The following is a 19,823-nucleotide window of genomic DNA, read 5'->3' on the forward strand; positions in this document are numbered from 1 at the left end:
GCTCCTAGTTACCATGCAGTAAAATAATGATTAAGACAATAAGTAATTATGTGTCAGATTTACTTTTTTGTGATGTTTATTCAGTTGTGATGGATAATGTATCAGTCAGTCTTCGTTGTTGACAGTGATGTAACACTATGGTTCGATCTCAACTTTTAGAACCCAGAAGGAACATTGCTTATGTTCCAGGAAAGAAAGTTTAGATAACATTGGTTCCACAGTTGCCAAAGCGAAGTTCATTCCATTTTAGCTAGCAGGATTTGATAAGGTGGACTCTAATGGCACATGAGTGACAAGACAAGTTTAAAGACAGAGGAGGGAAAGATTTGGGCCAATAATCAGTTCAAACAAACAAAGCAAATAATGTAAATTTATTATTATAATTACAGGGATCCCAGACATTAGAACACAGAGCCACATGGTAATGGAAAAAGCACAGCTCGGACCAAAGTGCCTTAATGTAACTACATGGAATTCACTCATCCTGGAAAACACTGTGTGCTGCTGAGGATACCTGGTCACATGCAAAGGTGGCAAAGGATTGCCATAAATATACTCATATGTTATAATTACCTTAAATTATACTTATAAACAAAAACAATAACTTAAAATAGCATTCCATGCTTTGCCTTGTTCTTGAGGCTCAGCTTCATGAAGTGTTCTACTGAAATGAGTGTCACAAAATACTGCTGAGGCAGAAAGGACTTAGGTGTCATTCCCTCCATTTTGAAGATGACCAAATTGAATTCCCAGAAACTGACAGTATTCGATTAAGGGTTAATCAGCAACTTAAAGGCACAAGGCAAAACAGTTGGAATGAAATCCTGGGTCTATTGCTTCTCATTCCAATTGCCATTGTGAGGATTTCTTGGTTTTCTTATGCCTTAGTTAGCCCACATGTAATACAGGTAGAGTTTTTTTTAATAGTCAGGAGCCCTGGTGCTCCCAAAATTGTTATTAAGAGTAATTAAAATGATTGGTAGTTTGCATAGTGTAGGGTGTTCCTTAAATAACAAGTGACATTATATTTAGTGTTGGTTCACTAGACCTACTCCCTCTCTTACAAAGAGAGCAAACATTCATTTAGAATTACAAAGACTCAGCACATGCTCAATGAGTGACTAAGAGTAAAGGATTTGACTTCTTCATGTACATGGTACATACGGACTGTCAACATTTCACAAGTAAGCAGACTCCAGAGTCAAAGCTGGTTTTCCAGTATCTGAAAGTCAATGATAGAGGGTTGCCCACTTGCCATGTGCACCGGGCCATCTTGCTTTGTGGCAATAAACAACTTTGGATAGGCAACTGACTCAAAGTAGTTCTTAGTGCCATGATGTTCCCAGAAGAAGAGGAGGCTGGTCTCATCTCTGATGGTTTTGGGCGTCTCAGGCATCTCCTAGGATAAGGAGAACAGAGGTGTTAGAGAATAAGATACTAGAACAAGAACTGAAGTTCAGTCCCTTGTCATGCAGCCTTTGTGAGAAACATAGCACTTCAGGATTATGACTCTGATGCGATGTAAGTTTTCATTCATTTGTTCATTCAGAAAGCATTTATTACATGCTTATTAGATGTATGGCCCCATTTTTTAATAGTTGATTTCCTTAGTTAACTGGAGAGAAATCCAAATTAGTTATGAAGACTGCCAATGACTCCAGTGCCTCCCTGTATCCTGGCCAATGGGGTCAAACTTCATTCTTGTCCTGCCTCCAACACAGGCATAGGGTATTTTGCATAAAACTCTAGTATTAGTTATTCTAAGATCTCTAAATATTTTGACCTGTAAGTGTACAAATCATACCTCTGGAGAGTAATTTGTAATTTAGAGATGTTTATGTCCATATTAAGTCAATGACTGAAAGTTAAAAAAAAAAACCAACACACACACACGCACACACACACACACACCTCACTTCCCAGGTATATTGGCAGCTGAATCCTTTCAAAACAATTGTTGACAATTATGATCTCTCTCTCCTTTTTTTTTTTTACCAGATTTTTTTTTTTTTTAGAAAGAGGGGAAGGGAGGGAGAAAGAGAAGGAGAGAAACTTCAATGTGTGGTTGCCTCTTCTGTTCCCTCAACTGGGTACCCTGACTTGCAACCCAGGCATGTGACCTGACTGAGAATTGAACCTGTGACCCTTTGATTCACAGGCTGACACTCAATCCATTGAGCCACATAAGCCAGGGTGACAATTGTGACCTCTTTAGACTCTACTCTCCCTGTGGTTATATATAGAATCTAACAATACGTCCATGGAAAAGTAAAATTCAAAATCCAACTCAAAAGGCTTCTTTTTTACTCTTTTTAGTCTAAAGCAACTAAATATCCTTTTGAGATTTATTTGGGATTTTCAATCTCAGTAAGAATTTTATTTCCTAAATCTATTCCTCTCCTAATTTTTCTTATCTCATCAGGAGTTTTCTTATCTCCTCATGAGGAGTTTTTCCTCATGCTCTTTTTGGCTCTATCTTCAAAACTATCTGCCCTGGCTGGTGTGGCTCAGTGGATTGAGCATGGGCCTGAGAATCAAAGGGTCACTGGTTTGATTCCTGGGTGGGGCACATGCCTGGGTTACGGGCCAGGTGCCTGGTTGGGGACACTCGAGAGGCAGCGGCACTTTGATGTTTCTCTCCCTCTATTTGTCCTTCTCTTCCCCTCTCTCTAGAAATAAAATAAAATCTAAAACAAAGCGCACTGAGATTCTGCCTACTGCATTCTACCTGTCTCAGCACTTTCCACACTGTGACTGCTGTCATCCCCTCCCTCCTGGGCTTCTGCTTCCTCTACTGCCTTCCTCCTGATTCACTCTCCATTTTAGAAAATATAAGTGAACCACTTTTAATGGCTTTTAAAAAATTGTACCTCAGATGAAATCCAAATGCAGGGCTCTACCAACACTAGCCTCAGCCTATCCTCCCTTCTCCCCATAGCACCCAGCTTCTAGAGTGTCCTGATCTTTGAAGCTGGTTTATAAGCTCTTAAGAATCTACAGCCTGGGAGCAGCCAAACTCCTCTGTTTAGAATACCCTATCCCCACCCAACCCCTTGTGTGATGGCAGGCTCCCTCCCTCCCATCAATAACTCTCATCTCCTCTATCTAAACAACACCTCCCAGCTTTTCTCTATCTCAGCATCCTATTCACTTGCTCTGCAGCATCCTGCAAATTGGGCTGGCTGTTAGGCTTGTCTATTGTCCATGTCCCCCAGAAGACTAAGTTCTATAAGGCTAGGGACTTTGGCGCACCACTATCTACACAGCTATTGCACTGTGCTTGCCAGACAGAAGGCTCTCAGTAAATAACACTTACTGAATGAATCCATGAATGAAGCGACTGCCCTACTCTGCAGACAGCACTTTCCTTTCACTTGATCCAGGTAGAGACACATGCACCACATAAACCCTAGTGGGGGCGGGGGTTGGATTATACAATCTACTGAATAAGAGTCACCTACTTATCAGTGGAGAAAACATTTAAGACACAGTGGATGTGTGTGTGTCCGCATATTTGTGGGGGATGGTGGTAGTGAAGATGGAGCTGGATGAGGGATAATGCTGGTGCAAATGGAGAAAGAGGCTCTAGGGTCAGAAGGCCAGGGTTTGAGTCTTGGCTCCAGCTTTTTGCTTTGTGCTTTTTGGCACATGATTAATTCTCTCTGATCTAAAGTGTTTGTTTGAGTTTCTCAGAGACAAGTCCATTGTCCTAATTCTTACTATCACGTAGGTCAATGGGTAGGTGTCATTAAGGATCAAAGATGGATGGAATAGATGGATGCCCTGGGATGGAAGGGGAACAGGAGCAGGCAGGGAAAGGTAAAAGAAGCAAGAAGGCAATTTACCTTTTTCATATACTCTTGCACCTCCATTTTACTCTCTCACAGATCCTGCCTAGAATTGCCTCTGGGGTTGAATGAGAAGCAGAATGGGGGCAGGTGAGCAGGTGGGGACTGTGGTAGGAAGAGAAGAGGACTATGCACACTGCTAGGGGTGTCTGTCTAGTGGGGTCACTGACAAATGTATGGGATGCAATAAAGATAAGTTAGAGTCTGAGGACAACTGACCTTTAGTAATACAGGAACATCTTCACTTTGGGCGCTCACAAACAGCTGTGTTTCTGAGATTCTTAGGGTCACAGGAAATTTTGTTTCTTCATTTGACTTATAAGCACCCATGTCAAATTTCACTGGGGAAGAGAAAAGCCAAAAGGAAAGTAAATCCATTGTGTTTGTATAAAATGAAGTGTTTATGTAGACATCCTGTGTGTGTGAGTCAGGTCTCTGGCTATAGTAGAAGCACTGGAGATGGAATTTGGCACATCTTTGTGTCCTTTGCAATGTCTGACACATTCATTAGGCAGGCAGATACTTGATTAATGTCTTTAGAATTTTCTATGTTGAATGAATGCTTATGGGGTTGAGTGTTAAATCTCTTGAATTATGTTAGTGGGATGAGACCATGAAATATGTGAAGTCATGAGTTCATAATGACCTAAAATGGAGGAGTTTAGGAAAGCTGACACCTATGTTGGTAGTGACAGCAACAAGTAAGTTTAGTTTTCCTTAGAGAACTATGCTTAATCAGAGCTGTCAAATGATATATGCTTAGTAACCCAGGAGTCTCACTTTTGAAATATGTTCTAAAGAAATAACCTAATAGGAATACAAAGATATTTGCAACAAAATTACCTAGAGAAAACTTGACTCTCTCTCTCTATATATATATATACACATACATATGCACACACATATGTAAAATATATTAAAGTATACATTATATATTACATATATACACATATAAATATATAATTACATATATATAATTGTTATATAATTGTGATAATGATTCTTTTTAGTTTGGTGTTATTTTTAAGTGTGATTGGCAAGCTTTCTAGAGAAGCGTTATGGCTCCTCATTGATTCTGGGTAAATTGGGGTGAGCCATTTAACATTTTTGAGTCTCAGCTTCTTCGTATTTAAAATAGAGGATAAAACTGAGAGAACCAAAGGAGAAACTATATCGGAAAGCTTCACGCTGATCTTAGTTGCTCATTGACAGGACATTTCTCTTGGGTTGTCAGGTTTAGCTGAGGCTCCTGTCCTTGCCTGGGATTTTTAGCAAGGTGATATGTATCCTTCTGTTTTAGAAGAATTGTGCAAAGCCAGGAATGTAGAGAGGTATATATTTTGAAAGCAGAACACTTGAAAATAATACAGAAATAAGAGGAGTTGTCCATTTACCTTCTTGGTCCAGATTATTTAATGCAGTGGCCATGAGATATTTGCCCGATGTGTCTAGAGTGATACTTTGATGGAGGGTGTCATTCAGGGTACATCGGTGTTTGATGACCCTACTGAAGGTGTACTTCATGTTGCTCTGGGAGCTGTTAGTTGCTGACTTGGGCCGGATGATTTCTACAACCATTAGCACAAGCTGAAGTTAATTATCTGGATGCCAACACATGACATGTCTGATCTAATACAAGCACAGAAACTGGCTATGGAAGGGATTAAGAATACTCCAATTCAGGTGAGGAAACAGAAGTGGAATCACCAAACAGTAGCAGAGTGGGCTCTTGGGTCATTACTGTGGTAACTTATTTTTTTTAAACTTTGAGGCCTCAGTATTTTTATAGAAAAGAGATTAGTCGTATAAATTTCTCATTTTTGGTTGTTTCTAAGTAACCAGAAAGATTCCTACTATTCCCTACTTACACTTTCAAATGAATGCAATCTGAGAAAAGAAATAAATACATTAAGAATTATGTACTTTACTGAGGGAGCAGGTCTAAATGTCTGTCATGCCTCTGAACAGTGATGTAAATCAATAGCTTCCTGAATTTCCATGGCTCTGCCTAACTCTACTTCTAGGAGTGTATTCTAGGAAGTCAATGGTGATCAAAATGAAGGTTTATGGATATGGATGTTCATTTTTGCATTACTTATAATGGTGAAAAATTGGCATTCCAGAATGCCCTAGATATATTGCTAAATGAAAAAAATCCAGATATAAAGTTGTATATAGTAGAATCCTAATATGTTCATATGTGTGTAAGTAACATAGAAACAACTTTAAGGTACATATCATAGTGCTGGCAGTGGTAAACTCTTAGTGGCAATATGAGTATTTTTCTTTTCCTTTTAAAATTTTTAAAAAAGATTTTATTTATTTATCTTTAGAGGGGAAGGGAAGGAGAGAGGGAGAGAAATATCAATGTGTGGTTGCCTGTTGTGCATCCCCTGCTGGGAACTGGCCTGCAACCCAGGCATGTGCCCTGACTGGGAATTGAACCGCTGTTGTTTGGTTTGTGGGCCCGTGCTCAATCCACTGAACTACACCAGCCAGGCTTTTTATTTTCTTTCTTACGTTCTCTTGTATCTTTTAATTTTCTAGGTGAACATGCATTAGTGTTTAGCTGTGACCTTAAAAATACTGAGTTTATGTTTCACAGAGCGGGTTGTAGAGTAGAGGCATGGGAGAAAAATAATTTTTATAGTGAGGCTTTCCTATTTAAACATTGTGTGACATTGGGCAGGTGACTATTTCACTGAGCTCAGTTTCCTAATATGTAAAGTGGAAATGCAAGGTGGTTGCGAAGTTTACAGATAATGCAGCCATTAATAACATAGTATTGTCGGCAGTATTAACAAAGGTAGTAGCATCAGTAGTAATAGTAATCAGAACAACAACAGCAAGAGCTGATATTTATTGGGCATTTGCTGCATGCCAGGCATCATTCTAGTCCAGAAGCTTGCAAGTATTAGCACATTTAATCTTCGCAACAAGTAGGGGCTCTGATCATCTCCATTTTACAGTAGAGGAAACTGGAGCATGGAAAGGTTAAGTAACTTGGCCAAGGAGGCATAGTTAGCATGTGGCAAAACATAGCTTGTAAATTGTTACCCACTATCAGTATATACTGCTTTCTGTCAAAAGGCTGAAAGTCTCAGGACCTTCACAGCATGGCCAGGAAATGAACATGTGAGCACATATTTTAGACTCAGGCCTCTGCTGGTTTCCTTACTTATGGATACCAGTCTAATGCCTGGTTGTGCCCTTGTTACCCTGACCCTAGGTTTTATTTGCCCTTATACTCTATTGTCCCTATTTGCTTAAAAAAGGAACACAAGGATATCATTGTACTTGATCCCCCTACCTTCTTCTGGATCATTGGCGATGGCTTCCAGGTCATCATTGGTGATGAACTGGTTAAAACTTAGCCGTCTCTTCTTCAGAACCTTCCCGCTGGCTGCCACCACCACCACACTCTCCTTGAAGGTGAGCTGGGATGTTTTAGAGGTCTCAGAGGTGCTCAGAGACATGAATTTATCCATGTAGTCCTTGGGAAGTGGGTCATAGCTTACATCATAGAAGGATTTCTGGGAAGAAAAGAAGTAGAAATTGAGAGGCGGACCACAGCCATAGAATGTGAATCCTTTCAGTAGAAGTTTTTCAACAGACTAGTGAATAGGATGTCCATTATGGTCTTGGCTAATCTGTGTCTCATCAGTTTGTTCTAACTCTCCCTCACTTCCTCAGAAGTTCCCTAGAAGATGCGATCTCTTGGCCAATCTTTGTCATCCATGGACTGACTCAAAAATGAGATGGAATGGAACAGGTTTACAAGTGAGATCTTAGTGAGTGGTAGCTTTCTAGTTAGTTCTCCCTTAGGAAGTTAGTCTTTTAATAGACAGGGCACCAGTAATTTAGAAATAGTCCTCTGGGAATAGCTTTTAGAGCCACTACCAAAGACTCACAAGGCAGGACTTGCGTGGTCCCCTAGCAAATCACACAGCTGGTGAATGGCTTGCTTCCTCTCCCTCAACTTCATTGGCTGTTACATTGCAGGGCTATCTCTAACCTCCAGAGCTGAAGTCAGAGAGGATGAATCCAACATATCTCTTTAGGAGACAGACCTCTGGTGATGTGGCTCAAAGGGGCTCTCTCAGGGTGGCATAACTAACATTCTGATGGAGCCTGGCCAAGAGACTCCAGTTCTTGGGACTCATGAAGAAGGCCATCAACTCTTAGTGCAGTGAGCCAGTCTGCCTCACTTATAATGAAGAAATACATGTCTCTGGACATCTCATGAGTGTACAACAGAGCATCTAGAACTCAAGCCATTGCTGTTCTCTTCTGGTGGAGAAAATATTACTGTATCAGAATAGCAGTCCTGTAAGAATCAGTCATTTACTTACCTGATTCAGATAGAGTTGGACATTTTCAGAACTATATTCTTCATTCTCACTGTAAAACAAGATGAAAAGAATGTAACTGTTATATCACTAAACTCACTGGGCAACATATTTTAATGACCACATTAGCTATGGGTAAAACACACACATAGCCATTACTGTCATCATCTTGGAAAAGGACTTCTATATTCACATGTATACATAGTGATTTGTCCCTCACTAACTTGGAATTAGCAATCATCAGGGCAGTCTTTGAACTTTACTTGTGTTTTATCAACAAAAACAATTTGTTAGCCAGGGCTTGGCTACCAAATTGAAGAGTTGTAATTAAATTTCAGAAAAAAGTGTTAAGCTCCTCGAGAGAAAAGAAGTACTTTTGAAGAGCCTCATTTTAATTTTAAGCAAATAGATCATGTTACACATTGTTTTCATGTATTCACGGCAATACATTTAGTCATTTATACTTGGCAACACACCCAGACAACACTTGGATGGCCTAGTGTGTGTTAGCATATTCGCAGGACATGGGAGCACCATGTGTGTTTAAAGGGTCTACAAATTTACCCTTTTTATTCATTTATGTTTCTCCGATGTCTGGATGAGGTTTGACTGTGAATGAGCACTCATGTGCTCAGAATGCTGTGGAGTCCTTTCTTATTCCAGACTGAGATCAGAAATTTTCTGAGAATGGTTTCTCTCTCTGATGGTGCTTTAAAACCCATTACTGTATCAGAACATGTAACCCAAACTGAGACTGTGTCTGAGCAGATGTTAAAATTCACTAGGACTAAGAAAGCCTTAAAAATAATTTTTCTATAACAGCTGTCTCCCTGTCAATGCCATCTCAGTTTAACATGCTGGATGCTTAGATTCCTTGGGTCTTTGCTAAATTTGCCCTGATTTTGAAAGTAGGACTCAGCTCTTCATTTCTTGCCAGTCTGGCCCCATGCTTGTCATTGTAACTCCTACCTGGATTCTAATGTGCCTTGATCCCCTCATCGAATCACAAGAGAATCTATTTCTTACCTGTAACAGTTCTTTAGGTCTTCAAAGAGGTCAGGGACCTTGGCCATCTTGACTTCTTCAGCAGAGAACACCAGGGGTTGTCAGCACAGCCAGTCTCTGAACCAGATGCCTGCAAGGAGAACCATCTCTGCTTTCCATTTCTTGAGAAACTTACAGCATGACCTAGCCCATTTTCCCCATTCTTCTTTTCACTCCCTCGAATTATTTGCATTGCATGTTTCCTCTACTAGATTGTAAACTTCTTTTAGACTCTTAGTTTCTGTTATGTGTCTAACTCAATGTTCATGCACAGGGTAGGCACTCAGTGAACTTTGGATAAGTTTAAAAAAACACCCACAAGAATGAAGTATTTAACTTGTGGCCAAGATGGAGGGGTAGGCAGATGCACTTCACCTCCTCACACAACCAAAAGAAAGACAACAAATTTAAAAGCAAGAAATAACCAGGACTGCCAGAAAGTCAAACTGTATGGAAGTCTGACAACCAAGGAGTTAAAGAAGAAACATTCATCCAGACCGATGGGAGGGACGGAGAGGTGTCATGGCAAGGCAGCAACTGGCAGACTCCGGTGGGGAGTGGGGGGATTGAAGTGGTGGCTGGAAGAGGGGGCAGTCTCACATTTGTGTGTGGATAAACCAGGAGGAACAACTGGGGAGTGAGAGAGACCACACAACCCAGTATAGGGAAATAAAGCCTCAAAATCTCTGACTGGAAAAACCTGTGGAGGTTGAAGCTGTGAGAGAAACTCCCAGCCTCACAGGAGAGTATGTTGGAGAGACCCACATGGTCATAGAACATATACAAGCCCACCCACCTAAGAATCAGCACCTGAAGGGCCCAATTTGCTGTGGGTAGTGAGGGAAGTGACCAGCAAGTGGCATTGTTCCCTCTCTGACCTCTCACCCACATACAGGGTCACGACACAGAGATGTGGGTTGCCCCACCCTAGTGAATACCTGAGGCTATACTCTAGGGCCTCTTACAATGTAATAGACCTTCTGAGACAAGGAAATATGGCCCAAATGAAAGAACAGATCAAAGCTCCAAAAATAGAACTAAGCGATGAAGAAATAGCCAAACTATCAGATGCAAAGTTCAAAACACTGGTAATTAGGATACCCACAGAAATGGTTCAGTATGGTCACAAAATAAAGAAGTGAAGGTTATGCAAAGTGAAATAAAGAAAAGTAGACAGGAAACCAATAGTGAAGGGAAGAAGACCAGGACTCAGATCAATGGTTTGGACCAGAAGGAAGAAACAAACATTCAACCAGAACAGAATGAAGAGACAAGAATTCAAAAAAATGAGGAGAGGCTTAGGAACTTCCTGGACATCTTTAAACATTCCAACAACGGAATCATAGGGGTTCCTGAAGGAGAAGAGAAAGAGCAAGAAATAAAAAACTTACTTGAAAAAATAATGAACTTCCCCAATCTGGCAAAGGAAATAGACTTCTAGGAAGTCCAGGAAGCTCAGAGAGACCCAAAGAAGTTGGACCCAAGGAAGCACACACCAAGGCATATCATAATTACATCACCCAACATTAAAGATAGGGAGAGAATTTTGAAAGAAGCAAGAGAAAAGGAGAAAGTTACGTACAAAAGAGTTCCCATAAGACTATTGGCTGATTTCTCAGAAACCTTGCAGGCAAGAAGGGGTTGGAAAGAAGTGTTCGAAGTCATGAAGAGCAAGGACCTACAACCAAGATTACTCTATCCAGCATAACTATCATTTAGAATGGAAGGGCAGATAAAGTGCTTCCCATATAAGGTCAAATTAAAGGAGTTCATCATCACCAAGTCCTTATTATATGAAATGTTAAAGGGACTTATCTAAGAAGAAGATGATCAAAACTATGAACAGTAAAATGACAACAAACTCACAACTATCAACAACTGAACCTAAAAAACAAAAACCAACTAAGCAAACAACTAGAATAAGAACAGAATCACAGAAATAGAGATCACATGGAGGGTTATCAGTGGGAAGGGGGAGGGGGGAGAGTGGTGGAAAAGGTACAGGGAATAAGAAGCATAAATGGTAGGCACAAAACAGACAGGGGTAGGTTAAGAATAGTATAGAAAATGGGGAAGCCAAAGAACTTATATGCACGACCCATGGACATGAACTAAGAATATGGGAATGCTGGTGGGAGGGGACGTTGCAAGACAGAGGGCAATAAAGGGGAAAAGAATGGGTAAACTGTAATAGCACAATCAATAATCAATAAAATATATTTAAAAAACAAGTGAAACAATCCAGACCACCTCTGAAAAAATAAGGTAAATAATACTTAAAATTAACCTTTGCATAAATTTTTAAAAAGAATGAAGTATTTGCCTTACACAGATGTAAGAGAGACAGAGTTGGAAACTTCCAGTTTTCTCTAGGTAGTTTTTGGCAGTAGAGTTCCCTTTGAGAGAAGGCTTGTCTGCACCTACCGTTTCCTTCTTTGAGACGGGTTCCTCTGTCCCTCAGTTCCCTCCCAGGAGAAAGAATCATTTTCTGAAATCTGTCTGTGATTCTAACTCATACACTGAACCAGGAAAGGACAAGAAAGGAAGGAAAACACTTTAGCTTCAGAGAAGACAGTTTGAGAGTTAACAGTCAAGGAAGAAAACCAAAAAAGTATTTTAAAAGCCAGAGATGTAGTAAGGACAATACCTTTGCTACTCAGGTGCCAGTAATGTGACTCCCTCTCAGCCGGGAGACTTAATGAAGTCACTTAATGCCTGTCGGCCTCCTTCGCCTTTTGTCTTCTGTGGTGTGGGCGTGGCTATTGTGACGTCATGGCGAATTTACAAGAAAAAGGTCCTGCTTCGTGTATTTTCATGTTTGTTTTATAGACCTCATACTTTATTTTCAGAGGTTTCTGGAGTTTTGGATTTGGTTTACATGTCTATTTCTTTGCTCTTAACAATTATAAACACTTAGTCTTAGAAAAAGGACAAAGAAACCAGGAAACTTGCCAAGTTTCTAAAAATATATGGTGGAAGTGGAAGGAGAACTCCTAAAATCAGAATTATAGGTGTCTAGAGATGGAGACAAGCTTTGAAGTTGTGGTTAGTATTTTGGCTTACTTTATTTATTGTCCCCCATGGCTGAGTATTAATTGATGGGATATTTGGCAGCCCCTGGCGTCTGAGAGGTGGCCTTTCTGAAGAGGGAGGTTTGTTTGAAAAGGTATAAATCACTGAGTATGGGGTGACAACCTGCTGGTTAGGACAGGATAGAGGAGACAAAAGTGATATTCAATTGCAAAACTCTTCATTCTCTTACTCCTCTGAATACCACCAACCCACTTTCCTACAGCCGTGACAGAGCGGCAGGAGAGAACTCTCAGCCCTGGCTCTGTGCCAGCCTCCACCAGAAAGCAGTCCAGTCCTTTTTCAGAATAAAGCCCAGGTGTGTGAAGATAACTGCAGACTCAGGGAGGCATGGGCAATTCCTGGCCAGAGGCCAGTGGCTAGATTTAAGAATAGAGGTTGGGGAAGGGGAAGGGGCTCATGTAGGACACTGATCAGACTTTGTTAGTATTGTGAGGCTAGCCCAGTTCAGGTGCTGCAACACCAGGCTCTTAATAAATAAATATTTCAGGTTTCCTGTTGTGGTTGAAGCCACATCAGTTTTAAATAAAGGAAAGAGATGGAAGAAAAGAGTAGAGGAGGAAAAACAAGGTGGAGAGAGAAAGGTGAGGTGTGGTAACGTGGTAAAAACACAAAAATCGGAACTGGGAGCAAGTGGCTTGTATGAGTTGGGCAAAGTGTTCTCTCTGGTCCTGTTCAAATGTGACTAATGGAGTTGGTTAGATGTTCATTCTGGTCTATCCTAGGAGTAAATGTCTGATTCTGGTTTCATTGTTCATTTCAGTTCCTTCTGATCATGTGCCTGGTGTTTCAATAGCCATAAACAAGAGCTACAGAAATAGCTGGCACCCTGGACGTAGGCACTTGTAAGTATAAGGCTAGACTGGGGCAGAGCTTGGGTGTCTCAGCACCATCAGTATAAATGGTGATGGTAGCAGTTCTCTACACCTGTGGTTCCCTTTCAGGAAACACAGAAATGTTAACCCTGGTCATCCTTCTGCCTCCTGGAGATCTTGTGAGGGTTATTACTAAGAAGCAGTTGCAGAGCACATTATGAATGTGGGCTGCTGTGGAGATGCAACTGAACAAAAATAATAACAATGCTAATGATGGCTCTGACATGTGAGAACCTGTATAGTCATCATTATAACACCTTGGTTTACTGAAGGAAAAATAGTTCTTATGAAAATACTGATTTGAACACTTCAATGGGAAGAACATTTTGAGATGAAGACCTCTGTTGAAACAGTAAAGAAGATGTTTAGTTTCCGGGAGGAATATGTAAAACCTCTTTGGTAATCCAGGAGAATACCGTTGGTTCCGTCATCAGTGGCAGCACCCATCCTGGCCAGTGGCTCTCCCCTGTCGCAGAGAAATCCCCAAAGTGGTTGTTGAATTCTCAAGGATAATTTGAAAATTTTTTTCTAGACAGGCAACTCAAGTTGGGGGTCTCATCTTTTTCCTTCATGTGATCTTCTTAGAAACCAGTTTTTAAAGGAAGAACCATGCGGGTGAGGTTCAGAGAGGGAGAGGTCCCTGCTTGGTTCTGGGGAGCCTACTGTTCTGTGAGTGGGAACAAAGGCTGACTTGTAAGGAAGCCTCAGCACCAGGCCATCTCTTCCAGGGAACAGAGAGAGGAACGTGCTAGGTAGAGCTCTACTGGGACCAAGAGGGTGTTTGGGGCTGTCTTGTGACAGGGACTTTGGGTAGCTTCATGCATTCACCTCTTGACTCTGAGGAGGCCTCAAAAACTCTTTTTTAGTCATTTTAACCCAAGTCATTCAAAAAAAACTTTTGAGCACTTATTCTGTGCCAGGGGTTTTGCTAGACATCGCTATCTTTTTCTTGACTCACAAAATTAGGTATTTAAGCTAAGACGATATATTTTGGTAGGTGGGTGGATTAGGCTTGACGGCTGTGGGTCCAAAGAGTCATGGTGATATTTTTCCTTTGATAACTTCTTTACAGTTCATGAAGGGCTCTCATCTGCACTGTCTCGCTGCCTCCTCACTACACCTATGTGAGGTAGAGATTACTATCCCTTTCACAGCTGGGGACCCTTGAAGATGTTAAGTGACTAATCTATGGTCACAAAGTTAGCAGAGCTAGCAATCAAGTCCAAATTTCTTACTCTAAGTCCAATCTTCTCTTTCCACCGAACATAGATGCTCAAGTCTCTTCTCAGCACCAATGCCAAGTGACCAGGCTGAAATAGATCATCCTTAAAGGTATTTCCTGCCTCAAACACCCTATTATTCATTGATTCTAAGTTTCTTTGTTTTAAAAAGTGATAAAAAAGAAATGGTTTGAAATATCTCTCCTCCCTCTGCCACGTCCTCTGAAGCTTCATGTTTTTCTCATGACGTTCATCTTAGACTGGGTGGTCACTGGGGAAGGAAGAGGGAACATTCCAGGTTGAGCAAAGGCCATGGAGTCAAGTGAATAAACATAGGGTATTTATTAGACTGGAGCCCAGAGAGGTGGGGGCTAAAGGGTCAATGACATGGGGCTAGAGAGGAAGACAAAACTCAGATGGGCAGGACCCAGTTTAGACCCAGTAGGTTTTTATCCATTTACATTGGGTGAACTTTGGGTAAGTGCTTGGGAACTCATTGAGCAGAGGAATGCTGTGGCTTAGAGTAGATGGAGAATTCAAGTTGGCAGAAGGGGCAGTTTTATGTTGAGCCAGCAAATCTTTGCTCACCTGAGATCTCCTCGCTTTGCCTTAGCTCATCTGTTCCCTAATTTTTTGTGTTAAAAAAAATTTCCAAACTCCTTTTCTCTCTTCTCTTGAGCAGTAGTTATCTTGTTCCCTGGTCTCTGTGCCCTCCTTTTCATTTTCCACAGATGCTTTGTAAAAATCGGAGTTCACTAGAGAGCATCCTGTGTGGCAGCAGGTGTGTCTGTGCCTGTCTCTCACTTTTACATTTGCTGTCTAATCGTGGTCCTCTAATTAGAAGTGTGTTTTAAAGAAATCCCCTCTGCTTTGAGTCATTTTCCTCAATGGAGTCATAGTTATGTCTGGTCCAAACTTGGTTTTCAACTTAAATAATAACTTGAATTACTTTTTTGGATTCTAAAACATGTTTATTAAATATTGCTAGGGAAATAACCCCAAGCTGGAATAATGAGTTATTCACTATCACTATTTTAGTGTATTCCCTTTCAGACTTTCTTTTTTTAAAGGCATCTATATATTTGTTTTTTTAAATCCTCACAGGAGGACATGTTTATTGATTTTAGAGAGAGAGAAAGGGAGAGAGAGAGAGAAAAACATCATTGTGAGAAAGAAATATTATGTGGTTGCCTTCTATACACGCCCTGACTGGGGATGGAACCTGCAACCTTTTGGTATACAAAATGGATGCTCCAACCAAATGAGCCACTCTGCCAGGGCTAGACTTGTTTTATGCAAATGGCATACTCAGAGTAATATGTGCTTTCCTGAAATCTGGGGAACATATACGTGGTAGACCATGCTCATCAAATATCCATTTACTCACTTGAGGGGTTACTTAATGAATGTCCATTTTCATTTCCTCATCTCCATGGCCGTTAATCAGGGACATGTGGTTTGTTCTGGCCAGTGCACTGTGAGCAGGAAGTGATACATGACTTATACTTCCAGGCTGATGCAATCCAGGCTCAGCGTGTGCCCTTGTCATCTCCGACTTCCTCTGATGCAGCAACTTTGGAAGTTACATATTTTAGATGGTGTGGCTGCAAGTGAATGAGGTGTTGGCTGCAAATGAGTGGGACTAGAACAACCTGCTTGAGACTTTGCATCAGTGAGAAACAAATTTTTAACTGTGCTAAGTTGTTGAGATTTTAGGGTTCATTTGTTTCTGCAGGCTAACTTGACCTATTCTGACTACTACTACAAATGACTTCCCTTCTCTATTACAGACAAGCACTTTACCTCAAATACCTTCTTCACATAATTGATTTGATGAATTTTCCAATAAAGTTAATTAAGAACGTAATCAGATGGTTTCATTTTGGCCAATTCCAATTTTAAATAAATAGATATATTAGCTGTGAAGATAAACTAATAATTAAGTTGGTACTGCTGAGATAACATCTCATGATAATTGCATTAAAATCTAACATTTATGTGGTGCTTTACAGTTTTTAAAATCATTTTTAATAGCCACCAATATAAGCATTCAATATGATATGAGGCTGATTAATATGCATGCAAATAGTCAGCAGCAAAGGTCCTATATCTAGTGCACAGTTCTCTACTTTTTCCAAACTCCTGGCTGTTGGAAAGGATGGGCCCCTGATTAGAGCCATTATGCCACAGAGTGGGGAGTGACATACACTGTGGCTAGAGAAGCAAAAGGCTTGGATCTGACTCTGACCCTAACCAGTTCAGTGACCTACAACAATTCTTACACATCTTCAGGATTTCCTCATCTATAAAGGGAGGAGTTTACACTGAATGGCTATTGGGATTCCTTCAACCCTGGATGTCCATTTAATATTTCATGACTACTTTGAACATGGCCATGGTCTGCCTCATGGCACCTCTGTTCTTTAAATGTTATGTTTGGTTACACAGGGCCCACCCTGGACTCATTCCGTACTTTTATTTTGTAGAATCTCTGTCACATGTATAGTTGAGTTTCAAATAGATATGTATATTTTCATTACTTCAATGGCAAATTTGATTTGTCCTGCTGAGTATAAACAGATATAAGTTCCTTTTTTAGTGCAAAACTATAGAACAATTGCTGATAAATTGTAAGGAAATGGCAGTTTACCCCTTTGTTAAGTGGTAATGACTCAGGCTTGTTTTCTAGAAAGCTTGGTCTAAACAAAAACCAACCAGGCCCTTGATTACCCTCAGAAAAGTTTAAGTTTTTCACTCTGAAATGCTGGACAAGTTTTGGAGCATTTGGATTAAAAAAAAATCCAAGGAAAAATATGATCTTTTTTTTTTTTCTGAACGCTAGCCTTGGGGGTCTTAGCACTGTTCCCAGTAGGCCAGTACATCCCCTGCGAGGATTTTCAAAGACACCGTGGCTCCCCTGGGAGAGAAGGAGCAGACTGAGAAAGCCTGGACTTGAGGAGCAGGACCCCAGGGACAGAAGAGAGCAGGGATTCCTATAGAGAGCAATCCCATGAGACCCGCTTCACACCAAGACATGGCATCAGAAGTCATGGGGAAAGAGGTGGGAAAGAACCCCACTGCCCTTAATGAGCTTCTAACTTGTGGGCAGACCTGTGCAGATGACCACAGTACATGCAGAATGAGAGAAGTGCTATAACAGGGACAGAAGTGCAGATGGGAAGTGAGTGACTGAAGCTGATACCAAGAATTAAGGAGCCTTCATGGAGGCTGTGTTTTAGATTGGGACAGTGGATATGAATATTCCAGGTGAGGAAAGAAGGTAAATGAAGACATAACATGTCTCTGTCTCGTACTTGTGGGGCTATGAGCAAACTGATTAAACTTTAGAGCTCTGGTTGCCTCATCTGTAAAGCTGGGCTAGTAATTCTTATTTTATAATGTTTTGGTAGGATTAAATGAGACTGTTTTTTGTGAGTGTGTTTAGTTTAGAGTCAGTCTCTCTTCCCCACTCTCCAGATGTCCAACATCCTCCTATCTCCACTTTTTTCTCTGGCAGTTTCTCCTTTGGGACTTATTTACCCTCCTTTGTCCACAGAACTTAGAACTTTCTTTACTAGCTCAGGCCCTTCCTTGATGAAGAATGGAAAGCACAGACTTGCTGCAGGGAATATTAGCCATGTCTGGCCCAAAATCAGGTTGTAGTAGAAGGAATTCTAAGTAGAACATGAGATTGTCTACAGTGGGTATAATAGGCTGGAATATTATTAACCATTTTCAGTTCATTCATTCATTCAGAAGATGGGCATCTTTGGTCTAGAAACATTTTTGGAGCTGACAACTAAGTGGCAATGAAGATGAACATAGTTTCCAATCTTACAGAGCATTTCTGCTCACAGGGAAGCCATGTCTTGCACATAGGATCGTGATTGTAGTATTTATTAAGAAAGAGCTGGTGTGAGATGTTATGGAGACATACAAAAGGCAGATTAAGGGGAACCTAATCTAGTCTGAGGAGCAGCATAATGGACGGGAAGGACAGGGTTTAGCCAGATGAAGGTGCAGTTAGAGGTAAGGAAAGAGATTCATGCCTCAGGCCATGGGAACAGCATGTGCCTAAGCAGAGAAACTGAGAAAGGTCAGGTGTGGCAGAAGCCAAGAAAGTGGCATAAGATGAGGCTGAGGAGGTAGGTGGGGCCAAGTCTCAGGCAACCTTGTAAATGTGCTAAGGACACTAGATTTATCGAGAAGACAGTTTTGAGATATTTTAAGCAGGAGAGTGGCCAAATCAAATTTTTGATTTTCAATGCTCTGTATGGATTAATAAAGGGGAGAGAGCAAATGAGAGGAGAAGGCTGTTGAAACTTCCTGAGCTGAGGATGGTAGGGCTTGGTGGTGGCCGTGGAGATGAAGAGAGGGAGTGTATTTGAATGATCAGAAGCTAGGATCAGCAGATGTGACTTGGTTAGATGTGAGGCGTGAGGGCCATAGATGGCTCAAAGGAAAGTACCCACCTAGATGGTTGATATGTGGAGTTACACTTGTTCTGGAAGGAACAGCGAGGAATACCAAAGCTCCATACTCTGCAGACATAGAGAAAATGAAGTCAGTGTGAGGACCCTGTGAGGCAATATGGTGGGAGTTGCATGCCCAGGTTTACAGCTCAGAGAGACAGTAGCCAGAGCTAGAGATGTGGAATCCTAAGCAACAGAAGTCTGGGGAGAGTGTGAGCTGTGAGGCACCCCCAGCCAGAGGGGAGCACACAAGAGGAGCAGGTTGGGACAATGGGGAAGCAGAAGCTGGAAGGAGGAGAACACGGAGCGTGGTTTCCTGGGCATGAGCTCCTCAGGGAGCTGAGGCCCTGGCCCACTCATATGGAGATAAGACCAATGGGCCACACACTTGCTGCTCCTTTTGCTTCCTCTCACCTTGTTCTGTACTTTCTTTTTGGTCACCAATGTCCTATTCTGCTATCAGCTCTTTCCTGATTTAGAGGAAAGTGGTCTGATAAAGTTTTAGGCCCCAATAGGGTACAACTTGCAGACATTTATGTCTTTTAAAACAAGAGCTAGGAAAAAGCGAGGCTTGACCTTGGGGCTGGGAACTTTGCTTTTGTAAGGGCTACTGACCCACTGAGAAAAGTCAGTACATGGGCGTGAACATACAATATAATGTAAAAATTTTTAAATTAAGATCGGACATCATACTTTACTGAATACTTGAATAAATATTCCTAAACCAGGTTCAGACTAGAGGTAAAGAGGAGAGAAATGACCCAATATTTTAGATGCAGGCAATAAGCTGTGTCAGAGTAAGGGAAGAAGATTGAAGCGGCAGTGGAGAGGACTGAACGACAGTGGGCCCTGCACATCCATTTGCGAGCAATGAGGAAGCCCTTGCATTCTGTGCAGAGCTGTGATGTGGATGGTTCTGACCGGG

The 19,823-nt window shown here is 41.2% G+C and overlaps 1 protein-coding gene across 2 annotated transcripts; it reads right to left on the bottom strand.

The window, feature by feature from the left end:
* Positions 1-352: 352 nt before the first annotated feature.
* IL1A (interleukin 1 alpha) lies at positions 353-11,936 on the bottom strand. Of its 2 annotated transcripts, XM_053664647.1 has the most exons (8): positions 11,889-11,915; positions 11,666-11,760; positions 9,224-9,332; positions 8,201-8,249; positions 7,159-7,381; positions 5,243-5,416; positions 4,068-4,189; positions 353-1,399 (listed from the first exon to the last, which is right to left on the bottom strand). In XM_053664647.1, the coding sequence occupies exons 3-8, from the start codon at positions 9,268-9,270 to the stop codon at positions 1,202-1,204; spliced, it is 813 nt and encodes a 270-aa protein (XP_053520622.1). In that variant the 5' UTR covers positions 9,271-9,332; positions 11,666-11,760; positions 11,889-11,915; the 3' UTR covers positions 353-1,201. The 2 variants fall into 2 exon arrangements, with proteins under 2 accessions (XP_053520622.1, XP_037023896.1); XM_037168001.2 differs by lacking the exon at positions 11,666-11,760 and having other exon boundaries at positions 11,889-11,936.
* Positions 11,937-19,823: the final 7,887 nt, after the last annotated feature.

Source organism: Artibeus jamaicensis, unplaced genomic scaffold, assembly GCF_021234435.1.
Source record: "Artibeus jamaicensis isolate MK-2021 breed Jamaican fruit bat unplaced genomic scaffold, CSHL_Jam_final contig_384, whole genome shotgun sequence".
In the NCBI taxonomy this organism is placed as follows: domain Eukaryota; kingdom Metazoa; phylum Chordata; class Mammalia; order Chiroptera; family Phyllostomidae; genus Artibeus; species Artibeus jamaicensis.